At 48.2% G+C, this 12,764-nt stretch overlaps 1 protein-coding gene across 1 annotated transcript in view; it reads right to left on the bottom strand.

Annotated features, from left to right (window-relative positions):
* Window positions 1-12,764, bottom strand: part of LOC107121240 (ATP-binding cassette sub-family A member 1-like) — a gene marked incomplete at its 5' end in the record, with an annotated part of 112,876 nt that overhangs the window by 42,313 nt on the left and 57,799 nt on the right. Inside the window, 4 exons of the mRNA XM_015424127.1 lie at window positions 952-1,026; window positions 2,799-2,904; window positions 6,427-6,459; window positions 8,895-8,989. Of these exons, the coding sequence (XP_015279613.1) occupies window positions 952-1,026; window positions 2,799-2,904; window positions 6,427-6,459; window positions 8,895-8,989 (309 nt within the window). The remainder of the gene's footprint in view (window positions 1-951; window positions 1,027-2,798; window positions 2,905-6,426; window positions 6,460-8,894; window positions 8,990-12,764) is intronic.

The raw sequence follows: 12,764 nt of genomic DNA, 5'->3' as shown, positions 1-12,764 counted from the left end.
GGGGAGGAAGCAACTTACCCTCCCTCTTCTCCTGCCTCCTCCTGGCTGAATGAGAGCTGGAAGCAGGGCGGCCGGAAGCAGGGGGCGGGGCTTTGTCGTGTGCCCTGCCCCCTGCACCTCACCTGGGGGAACTGCGTTCCCCCCCGAAATGACCTCTGGGTGGCGGGCGTCCATCTTAGTTGGCCTCCCTGCTTTAGTTCCCAATCTCCTGAACAGCTCTGATTCCACCTATATGACCTTATTACAGCCCAGGAGATCATTGGCTGCCCTCTCCCATTCCTGGAGGAATTGTATAGTTCTCGATGTTTGAAAAAAGCAAAGAACATCTTGCAGGACTTGTCACATCCTGAACATTCCCTGTTTGAACTGCAGACTTCGGGCAGAAGATATAGGACAATTAAAGCAAGGGCAAATAGATTAAAAAATAGTTTTTGCTCGACAGCTATTATTGCCTTAAATGCAGTATGAAATTGGAATCTGGGTGACATTGGTGGTTTTAAGTTGCTATGTGAACCATAAGGGAGTTATGGGACAGTTGTGAATGGTGTGTGAGTGTATATGAATATTGTTGTAGATCACCGAAATGATTGCATCTTTAATTTTGTTGTACTATGTACAATGACAATAAAGTATATTATTATTATTACTATTATTATAACAGTCTTTTTATTTTTACGTAATTTGCGGCTACCTCTGAATTTTACTGTTCTAAGTATTTTAATGTCATGTAATTTTATTGTAAGGAGTCCTTGACTCTGCTTGTTGCAATCTGCCCGCCTTTGGGGAGGGCGGAATAAAAATCTGAAAAATAAATACATAAATAAGTGCTACCAGACTCGAATTTTGTCCCCGTCTTCCAGATAGCCACACCAGAGATCTAGTTAAGGGTATGACACTACTGGCCTGTCTCATTTCCAACCCCTTTCTTAATAACTTAAAATAAGAACAAACCTTGACATTCTCAGGTGACTCCAGTCCATCAACGAAGCTACTAAGGTTGCCCAAGAGCCTGTCCAGGGAACTTCCCTAAGGGTTAAAAAAAATATATTAGGAAAAAACTGGGTGAGGGACTAGAAGCCTGAGCGTCATAAGAACTTAAGAACATAAGAGAAGCCAATACTGGATTAGGCCAATGGCCCATCCAGTCCAACGCTCTGGGTCACACAGTGGCCAAAAATATCAGGTGGCAACAGGAGGTCCAGCAGTGGGGCCAGAACTCCAGAAGCCCTTCCACTGTTTGTCTCCCCACCCCAAGCACCAAGAATACGGAGCATCCCTTGCCCCAGACTGAGAGTTCCTATTTATGCCTTGTGGCTAACAGCCACTGATGGACCTCTGCTCCATATGCTTATCTAATTCCCTCTTGAAGCCGTCCATGCTTGTAGCCGCCGCCACCTCCTGTGGCAGTGAATTTCATACGTTCATCACTCTTTGGGTGAAGAAGGACTTCTTTTTATCTGTTCTAACCCGACTGCTCAGCAATTTCATTGAGTGCCCACCAATGTTCCCTCTAAGCTGTGGAGTCTTGTGAGCAAAAAGTCTACTTTGTGAGCTACTGGCATTCAGGCTGTGAGCAAGCAATTTGGCTACTGCATGAATTAGTTTGCTCCGGAGCCGTCCTTCCTGAGCTGGGACAAAAATGTGTGAGCCGGAGGCTAAAAAACTGCGAGCTAGCTCACACTAACTCAGCTTAGAGGGAACACTGGTGCCCACGAGTCCTTGTATTGTGAGAAAGGGAGAAAAGTACTTCTTTCTCGACCTGCTTTATCCCATGCATAATCTTGTAAACCTCTATCATGTCACCCCTCAGCTGTCGTTTCTCCAAGCTAAAGAGCCCCAAGCATCTTAACCTTTCTTCATAGTGCCTGATTTTAAAAGTCTAGAGAAAGAGGTAAGGAAACATGGAAGGAACTTAAGGCAAAGAACTGGTAGCCCTTTCTTTCCACTGCATTCACCTCAGTAGTGGACAAGCTGTTATAGCATCAAGGAACGTTCACAAATATTCTAGCTGTCTATGGCAAGGGAGAATCAACAAATCATGGAGAGGTGAAGAACTCGGCCAGACAGTGCCCTTCGGTTCTCTACGTAGGACAAACAGGACAAACCCTGCACCAGAGAATAAATGGACACAGATCTGACATCAAGAAGCACAAGACTGAGAAACCTGTAGGAGAACACTTTAACCTTCCAGGACATTCAGTGGATGAACTCAAAGCAGCTGTTTTATTACAAAGGAACTTCGGAAACAGAATGGAAAATTGTTGAATAACAAGTTATTACAACACTTGGAACAAAAACCTCCCCAGGACTCAACAGGGATATTGGATTTTTATCCCATTACATATGCGAAGGAGCTGTGGTGGCTCAAGTGGTTAAGACGCTGAACTGCAGGCTTTGGAAGGTCGGTAGTTCAGCAGTTCGAGACCCGAGTGTGCCGCATGACGGAGTGAGCTCCCGTCTCTAGTTCCAGCTCCTGCCAACCTAGCAGTTCGAAAGCAAGAAATTGCAAGTAGATAAATAGGTACCACTTCGGTGGGACGGTAACAGCGTTCCGTGCGCCTTGGTGTTTAGTCATGCCGGCCACATGACCACGGAAACGTCTTCGGACAGTGCTGGCTCTTCGGCTTTGAAACGGAGATGAGTACCGCAACCCTAGAGTCGGACTCGACTGGCTTTCGAGCAAGGGAACCTTTACTTTTCTGGTCCCGACAGAAATTCCAGTGGATATGCAGCCCCCATGTGAAGATCCTCGCTCTAGCCCCCCCACCCCACCCAGCCAGTCCCAAACCAGTCCTTACCTTAGTGATGCTGAGGAAGCCACGGATCATCTTCACAGTGGCATTCACCTCCTGGGTGGTTGGCAGAGCCTGCATGGTACGGGCACCCAGAGAGAATCCGCCGTACCTTGTGGGAACAGAGGAAGGAATGGATTTGAGTCATTAGGAGGCTGGCCTGCTCCCTTCGCCTTCATACAAGTCCAGCCACCTCTGAGAAGGAGAAGCCACTCGGGCAGGGGCCCTAGCTCAGTGGTGGAGCATCTGCTCGGCATGCAGAAGGTCCTAGGTTCAGTCACCAGCATCTCCAGTTAAAAGTTTCAGGCAGTCATACCCTGACCTTGATCGCCCAAGGCAAGCCCAATCTGGTCAGATCTCGGAAGCTAAGCAGGGTCGACTCTGGCAAGTACTTGGAAGGGAGACCTCCTTGGAATACCAGCAGTCGGGAGGCAGGGGCAGGCTTTCTTCAGCCACCTCTCTGAATATCCCTCCAAGACCCCAGTTGAATATCCCTCCAAGACCCCAGTTGGGGTCAGTCACCAGAGGTCAACACGACTTCTAGGTGCACACAGTCAATCATGGGGGGGGGGATTGGAAAAAGAGGTGTTGGAGTTCTGAAGTTTTAAACATTTTAAAAAGAATTTTGTCGAAGAGGTTCCGGAACTCTGTTCCAGTGCGTTCCCCCAGGGAAAAAAAGCCCTGGTCGGTCACCAGAGCTCACCATAACTTCCAGGTGCATACACACTCACACGCGCACACGCACATATGAAAAATATAAATAATACACCAAAAAAAAGGTCCAAAAGATGATGGGAAAGATCTCTGCCTGAAACCCTGGAGAGCTGCTGCCAGTTTGAGTAGACAATACTGACCTCAATGGACCAAGGGTCTGATTCAGTAGAAGGCAGCTTTGTGAGCATTCACGTGTTTTCACTCAGGGTGGGGAAGTTGTCAGAACGGCAAGTCAAGGACTAGTTCAGAGGTAGCACTTTTCTCCATCGCATGGCTTTTACACAGTGTTCCCGCTAAGCTGTGGGCATGAGTGGCTGCTCATGAACAGAGGCAGCCCCGCTCAGCAGCCATATGAAGCCGTGCAAGATCTTACACTGCCCATTGGCCATTTTAAGCTTACAGCAGTTAACGTAAGAACATAAGAGAGGCCAATGTTGGATCAGGCCAGGGGCCCATCTAGTCCAACACTCTGTCACACAGTGGCCACAAAATACCAGGTGTGAACTGCCCCACGAACAGTGTGTGTGTGGGGAAATTAGAGGGAACTTTGAAAGGGATCCGTACACAGACAAATGCACTGATTCTGTTCTGTCATTTCTCTGATTCTCTACGCACAGGTATTCTATTTCTTCGGTCTTCCTCTCTTCAGATGTTATTTTTACATCTTTTTGAACCACCCCCCACCCCCCCCAAAAAACCCCACCAATATTTCAGCTCGTATTTTATTCGGATATTTGATCTGGCATTTCACGTGTGTTTGGCTCAGTGAACTGCAGAGTTCATTGGTCCACCAGAGGAGGAGGAGAGGAGGAGATTGGATTTATATTCTGCCCTTCACTACCTGAAGGAGTCTCAGAGCAGTTTACAATCTCCTTTCCCTTCCCCTCCCCACAACAGACACCCTGTGAGGCAGGTGGGGCTGAGAGAGCTCTCTCTCAAGAACCGCCCGTGAGAGAACCAGAGGAGGAGAGGAGGAGATTGGATTTATACTCTGCCCTTCACTACCCAAAGGAGTCTCAGAGCAGTTTACAATCTCCTTTCCCTTCCCCTCCCCAGAACAGACACCCTGTGAGGCAGGTGGGGCTGAGAGAGCTCTGACTGAGGGGCTGAGAGAGCTCTTGAAAGAACAGCTCTGAGAGAACTTGTGACTGACCCAAGGTCACACCGGCAGCTGCACGTGGAGGAGTGGGGAATCAAACCTGGTTCCCCCAGATTAGAGTCTGCGCTCCTAACCCCTACACCAAACTGGCACTTGAAGAGGCATTCAAATGAGCATTTGTGCCAGCAAAACATGAAATGGGGAGAGGGGGGAGCACAGTCCATCACATTTTAATCCCCGCTCCCTTTAAGGTGCTCAGGATAGCAGACACGTTTCTCTCCTCCTACGTTCTATTTATTTACATCATTTATACCCCGCCTTCCTCCTCAACAGGGACACAAGTGCCTTCCATGATTCCCCCCTTCTCCATTTTATCCTCACAACAACAACCCTGCGAGGTAGGGTGAGACTGAAGAGAGTGTGACTGGCCCAAGGCCACCCAGCAAGCTTCCACGGCAGAGTGGGGGATTCGAACCTGGCTCTCCTGGATCCCAGGCTGACATTCTTACCACCACCCCACAATGGCTCGCTTTTATCCTTACAACAGCCTTGTGAGGTGGTTTAGGCTGAAGACGGAGACGCCCAAGGTCACCCAGTGAGCAACACTGCAGAGGGAGTGGGATTTTAACTCTCACCACTACACAACCCTTCTGTTTTGATCCACCATGCCGATGAGCCGATGCAGCATATGAATGAAGTTAGGCGAAGAAATTTGGCAGTACAGACTTCTGTACTCTTTTCCGTACTTCTTTTCTCTAGTTTCAGGCTAATTCCCAGAGGGAGGGTATTACAAGGGATGCTGGGTCATAAGAACATAAGAGAAGCTCTGCTGGGTCGGACCAAGAGTCCCTCTAATCCAGCATTCTGACTCATACAGTGGCCAACCAGTTCCTCTGGACGGCCAAGAACAGGGCATAGAGGCTGAGGCTTCCCTTGATGTTGCCTCCTGGCTCTGGGATTCAGAGGATGAGTGCCTCTCAATCTGTCAGTTCCCCTCAGTCATCATGCCTAGTAGCCACTGATAGATGGATCCTCCATGAATCTATCTAATCCCCTTTTCAAGCTGGTTATTCCTGTGGCCGTCACGACATCCTCCGGCAGCGAATTCCACATTTTAATCACTCTCTGCTTAAAGTAGTCTTTCCTTTTGTTCGTCCTGAACCTACTGCCCATCAGCTTCAGTGGATGCCCTCAAGTTCTAGTGTTGGGAGAGAGGAAGAAAAATGTTCTGGGTCCCCCAGAAAAACAGACACACCTAGTCTGTTGTTTTCTCCACAGATGCCCCCCAAAACAAAGTCAAGAGACAGACCTCCTATGATCCTTGCACAAACCAAAAGCAGTTACCGATGAGAACCAGAACACAAACAGGCCAAACATCCCAGTTCACTCGTCTAGAAAAATATTCATTTTAGAAACGAACAAAAAGGTATCTTACCGCTGTTCGTTAACCCATTTCTTGGTTTTTAACCTAAAAGGTTTTAAAGAGACAGAAAGAAAGGCAAGAATTGTTACGGAGGGTGTCAAAATGCAGCATGCACAACGAGACAAGTGGTAGTGCATGAATCCGCGCAAGTTCATGGCACACCCACACAGAAGAATCATCTATCAACAATGTCATCATTCAGGCTGCTGTACAAACAGAGAGAGAGAATCACGTAACAAAAAAGATTAAACCGTGACAAACAAGAGACAGACCTCCTATGATCCTTGCACAAACCAAAAGCAGTTACCGATGAGAACCAGAACACAAACAGGCCAAACATCCCAGTTCACTCGTCTAGAAAAATATTCATTTTAGAAACGAACAAAAAAGTATCTTACCGCTGTTCATTAACCCATTTCTTGGTTTTTAACCTAAAAGGTTTTTAAGAGACAGAAAGAAAGGCAAGAATTGTTACGGAGGGTGTCAAAATGAAGCATGCACAACGAGACAAGTGGTATGTATGTATGTATGTAGGTATTTATTTATTTATTAGACTTTTACCCCGCCCACCCACCTAGGCGGCTCAGGGCGGTTTACAATAGTTTAAAAACAATTAATACGATATCAAGACAAAAACAATACAATCAATAAAGTATCCAAGTACAGCTTATTAAAAATTAAAATTAAGACGTGGCGGCCATCTGTTATAAAGTGCTAGAACAGTCAGTGTGGTCTGAGCTATTAGAACGCTTGCCGGAACAGCTCGGTCTTTACCGCTCTACGGAATTGTTGAAGATCCCGCAGAGCTCGAATTTCATATGGGAGCTGATTCCATAGTACTGGTGCAGCTAGGGAAAACGCCCTAGTTATTGTCGATGTTAACTTAGCGTCCCTAGGGCCAGGGGGACCCAAGCGATTTTGCGACTCGGATCTCAGTGCCCTTGGGGGAACGTACGGGGAAAGGCGGTCCCTCAGGTAGACAGGCCCCAGACCATTTAGGGCTTTAAAGGTCATAACCAGCACCTTGAAGCGTATCCAGAACAGCAGTGCATGAATCCGTGCAAGTTCATGGCACACCCATACAGAAGAATCATCTATCAACAATGTCATCATTCAGGCTGCTGTACAAACAGAGAGAGAGAATCACGTAACAAAAAAGATTAAACCGTGACAAACTTACTAATCATCCAGTCTCATAAATTCATTCTGTATTATTTATAAATTTTGGGATGTAAAGTGAACAGTGCAAGGTATACCGCACATATTGACTACAGCAATTTCCACGAATCAAGTTGACTTACCATCTTAGTACAATTTTTATTTCATCCTTTATAAAAGTCCACAAACTTTATCAAAGTCTTCCAGGAAAATGATCCTTCAAATGGGAAGAATACAATGAACTGACCGCTAAGTTTCTCCATTGTTTTATAAAACGGAAGAGTAACCCTGATCATATTAATGATTCTTAATTTATAAGTTTAAAAACTTAAGTTTAAAAGTTTGGAATGCCAGTTTATTTTATGATTCAGGCATCTTTTGTATGGTCAAATCTAACTTGTGACAACTTGAGTTAGGCCTGACATAGCCACGACTATCTATTTTATAATTTCTCTTGGATTGTATTATTGGGAAATGTTTTAATATTCTATGCCAATAAAAGGTATTTGAATTTGAATTTGATACTCCCGGGTCATAAGATGCCCAAAGGGAAACTGTAAGTCTGTCATGGTTTAATCGTTTTTGTTACGTAGCATTCAGGTCACCAGCTGTTTGTGAAACCCTAGCCATTAACCATAGAAGTTTTAATCGTTTAATTAAGTTGCCAAAATGTTGTAAAATTTATTTTGTTCCTTGTTTTTTGCTTCTACAGGATGCCCAAGAGAGGTCTCCCCTCTTCTGCAAGAGAAGGAGAAATGCCTTTTCTAAAGCCCCATAAAATGGTACGGAGGTGGCGACCCAGTTTCTGGACTGTACCAGTAACAGGTAAAGCACAAACATGGGGGGGAGGGGCTCTCAAAATGTACTGCTCTTCCATCCCCCTAGATATGCTGATGAGAACATCAGTCTAGAACTCCTTTTCCCTGGCCAGGGCATTTTGTTTGGCTGTTTAGAACGAATTATGGCAAGTCCTGCATGCAGACTGAGGGGGTACAGTCCCAAAGCAGGATTACCGCCTGGTCTGCAAGAGGCACTGCTTCTATGTTTCTCACACAGGACAGAATGTCTCTCCTCAGATAGTATCTACAACCAGGGGGTGTTTTGTTTTTAAATACTCAACTTTAGGAGGAGGAGGAGATTGGATTTATACCCCGCGCCCTTCACTACCCAAAGGTGTCTCAGAGCAGCTTACAAACTCCTTTCCCTTCCCCTCCCCACAACAGACACCCTATGAGGTAGGTGGGGCTGAGAGAGCTCTGACAGAAACTGCTCCTGAGAGAACAGCTCTGAGAGAACTTGTGACTGACACAAGGTCACACCAGCAGCTCTATGTGGAGGAGTGGGGAATCAAATCCGGTTCCCTCCAGATTAGAGTCTGCGCTCCTAACCCCTACACCAAACTGGCACTTGAAGAGGCATACAAATGAGCATTTGTGCCAGCAAAACATGAAATGGGGAGGGGGGGAGCACAGTCCATCACATTTTAATCCCCACTCCGGTTCTTCCAGATTAGAGTCCACGCACTTAACCACTACACCAAACTGGCTCTTTAAAACAGAAATATGTTAAAACTCCACTTCCCTATGACTGGGGTGGAAGGGGGCAATTTTTAAACAGATTGATGTGCGCTTTAAATCGATTTGTTTGCAAAACTCCGCAATCCTGATGGCGGCCGACCTGCCTCGAACGACCAGGGGACATGGCTCACCCTTTGCGAATAACTCTGCTGTATGTTTTCACCAGGTAATCCGAAATGTTCCTCCCAGTGAGGTTCTGCAGAATGTCACCAGTGTCCGTCTGCATCTGGAACAAAGCAGCACAACGGTCAGCAAGGGCAGACTAGACAACCCCCGCAATGGACCTACATGCCTTGGGACCCGGGTATCTAAAGGACCGTTTTCTCTCAGACGTTTCTGCCCAGGAACTAAGATTGCAGGGAGAGGCCCTCCTGACTGTCCCATCAACCAGAGAAGCTCATCTGGTGAGTACACAAGAGATGGTCGTGGCAGCCCCACAGTTATGGAACAACCTCCCCAGGGAGGTGCGCCTGCCCCCCCTCACTTTTGAAGAAGAAGAAGAGAGAGAGAGGAAGAGATGGGATTTCTACCCCACGCCCTTCACCACCCAAAGGTGTCTCAGAGCGGCTTACAAACTCCTCTCCCTCCCCCTCCCCACAACAGACACCCTGTGAGGGAGGTGGGGCTGAGAGAGCTCTGACAGAAACTGCTTTTTTCAAGAACAGCTCTTATCAGAACTATGGCTTGCCCAAGGTCTTCCAGCCAGGTGCAAGTGGAGGAGTAGGGAATCAAACCCGGTTCTCCCAGACTAGAGTCCATGCACTTAACCACTACACCAAACTGGCTCTCAGGAGGCAGCTGAAGGCAGCTTTAATTACATCTGCATTATTATATTTTTATAATTGTTGTTTAATTATCACTGCTTTTACTGCCTATTTTATATTTACCATTTTCTTCTCACCTTTCTTCTCATTTACCATTTTCTTCTCACCTTGACACCGAGACCAATTTCACACAAGAGCTGGGCCGCGGTCGCGCCTCCCTTTGCCCCACTTCTGTTGGTCAATTTCCCCCTCAAAGCCGCGCGGCCGCATTTTGAAGAAGAAGAAGAGAAGAGATTGGATTTGGTGGGTGTGGTTCTGCCTTTTCTCTTTTATTCTCACAACACACCTGGGAGGGAGATGAGGCTGAGACCGATTTCACACAAGAGCTGTGCTGCGGTCGGTCGTGCCTCCCTTTGCCCCGCTTCTATCGGTCAGTTTCCCACTCGAAGCCGCACGGCCGCATTTTGACCCACGGCTTCACCGTATTTTCCCCGCGGTTTCGTGATCCTCAAAAAACAGGATCACGAAACCGCGGGGAAAATCGGGCGAAGATGCGGGCCAAAATGTGGCCGCGCGGCTTCGAGTGGGAAACTGACAGAAGCGGGGCAAAGGGAGGCGCCACCGCGGCGCAACTCTTGTGTGAAATCAGTCAGAGAGTACTCCATCTTTCTGTGTTATACCTCTGAGGATGCCGGTCACAGCTGCTGGCGAAACGTCAGGTCCTACAATGCCAAGACCACGGCCGCACAACCCGGATAATCTACCACAGCTAATGAACTCCGGCCATGAAAGCCTTCGACAACATATATTTGCTTTTATACTGTAAGCAGCCTTGAGTTCCACAAGGGAGAAAGGCTACTAATAAACATTTTAAATAAATAAATGGCGAACAAGTTTTGAATATAAATGTAAGAAGAAGTGGATTTTGAACAAAAATGTCTGTTATTTTCTATCTTTTATGTGAGATATATAATAGATGCTCCTTTAAGCTTTGGAATATTAAATGTTATAGCCAGTATGCAGAAATGATGAAACATATAACATAGAATACACAATAACAATGAAATTAATCATATAGTTGCAAAATGGAAGGTGTCTGTTGTGGGGAGGGGAAGGGAAAGGAGTTTGTAAGCCGCTCTCAGACTCCTCTGGGTAGTGAAGGGCAGGGTATAAATCCAATCTCTTCCTCTTCTCTTCTTCTGTATCCTACCGAAAATGTCTTTAAAACTACAATGGAGGGGATGTTGGGGGAGAAAAATGTACTTTTTTTTTGTTTTATATACCCTGCAATGTATAATAATCTCGATATATATAATTTGTAATACAATCCCTCTTTTCCTTTTGTATCCCCTCTATAGCATATTTTGCTTTCTAAAATAAAAGAATATATTAAAATAATACATAAATAAATGGCCAAGGCAGGCAGGTCTGGACAGCACAGGTTCAGAACACCTTGGCTGGAGCCGTCCTGCCCTCCTCTCCCCCACCAGTGAAGATTTATAAAACACAGGGAAAATTCAAGAACAGGTGGCCGCGTTAGTCTGTCTGCAGCAGCAGAAAAGATCAAGAGTCCAGCAGCACCTTGAAGACCAAAAAGAAATAGTTTGTAGGGGATGAACGTTCGTGAGTCACTGCTCATATATCTGAAGAAATAAGCAGTGACTCAACAAAAGTTCATCCCCTGCTACAAATTTTGTGAGTCTTTAAGGTGCTACTGGACCCTTACCAGGCCCGTAGTGACGGTAGGGCATCTTGGGGCCTTGCCCCCTTAATTAAAACCCCTGCCCCACAAATAGCCATGCCAGAAACCTTATTTTTGACCATGACCTAGATGGTACTGGGCTTGCAAAAAGGGGGATTTGCTGGAGATGTACTGAAGGTGCCCTTCTAAGCCTTCCTGCCCTGGGGAAGGGAACTCAAAAGGCATTTAAATACCTCCTGAAGGCAATTAAATGCCCTCTGAGCTGGGTGGCCAACTGCCTGGTGGGGGAAAAATGTCCTGTCCTTTGAACAGAGATTTAGCAGGTTGTTATTTATCAGGGGTGTGTGATTTACCTCCAGGCTGTCAAAAGCTTTCCCTGCCCATTTCCAGGCACGAAGCCTCTATTAAAGGGCCAGGGCATTTTTCTCCAGGCCTGTTGGCAACCACCGAACCGTCCCCCTGCGGTGCGTCAGGATCCAGGTCCCTCCTCGACTGTGCTACCCCAAGCAGTCACTAAGGGGAGCCCTGATCGGAAAAGTTCAGGTCCATTATTAGGACCCACGTCGAAAGACCCAACTTGGTTAATACACGTTCGTATTCTTTGGTTCGTCCTAATCCGAGGCGAACGCCTTTTTTGGGTTTTTGTTTGGGGTTGGGTCTGCAACCGAAACTAGCGGCCCTTTAAGGCTATCCAGCATTGAATCCCGCGGAGCTTTCCCGAGTTAGAGCCCACTCCCCGCCCCCACGGCCCGGCAAGAAAGCCCCCCCACACACACACACACCGATTCTCCATGTCTGCAGCTTTGCCAAAAGGAGAGATGCAAAAGGGTGGGGGGGCTCGGGCATTTTTTTTAAATTTAGGGGAGTTTTGAGCTGGGCGGGGGGCGTGGCACGCCGACCCGCGACCCCCTCCCCTTCCAGTTCAGCGAGAACAGATCACCCAGAAGGATCCGGCCTCCAGCCAATCAGGCCTCCGCTCTCCCTCCTGGCCGTCCAATCGGCCACTGCTGGACTCCCCCTACCCCATACGCGGCGCCCAACCCCCCCCAACTCCAAACGGCTCCAGCTCCTGTTGCTTTGCAGGGGCGCGTTGGCAGGGCTAAGCCTGCGGGGCTGCAAAGGGGCTCTCCTATCTGGACCCTCCCGGACCGGTCACCTCGGTGCAGAGCGGGCGCCCTTGGCGGAGGAGGCCCCGGCGGCTCCGTTCCTCCCTGGCTCCTGCCCGCTCGCCCGTCCTTCCTGGCTTTGGCGCACGGCGGGGCTGGAGCAGCTGCGCTCGGCTTGACGCACGGCCAGGAGCGCCTTGGCAACCCGGCGGCGCCACCGCTCCGCGCCTGGCCCCGGGGGACGCCCGAGCGAGCGGCGGCTCCAGCGGCGCGATCAGCCCTGCCCGGGGCCCGACAGCTGCCGCCGAGCGGGGAGGGAGGGAGGGGCCGAGGGATCTTTGGGGCCCCCGAACTGGGCGGGGCTCTCCGGGTGCCTGCAGGCCCGACCCGCACCGGGGCTGGTTGTGTTGGGGGCTGAGCTGGACCGGG

Source organism: Gekko japonicus, unplaced genomic scaffold (assembly GCF_001447785.1).
Source record: "Gekko japonicus isolate JY-2015 unplaced genomic scaffold, Gekko_japonicus_V1.1 scaffold2477, whole genome shotgun sequence".
Classification (NCBI taxonomy): Eukaryota; Metazoa; Chordata; class Lepidosauria; order Squamata; family Gekkonidae; genus Gekko; species Gekko japonicus.
Note: the sequence above shows the minus strand (reverse complement) of the source record. Positions and strands in the feature narration are given on the sequence as shown.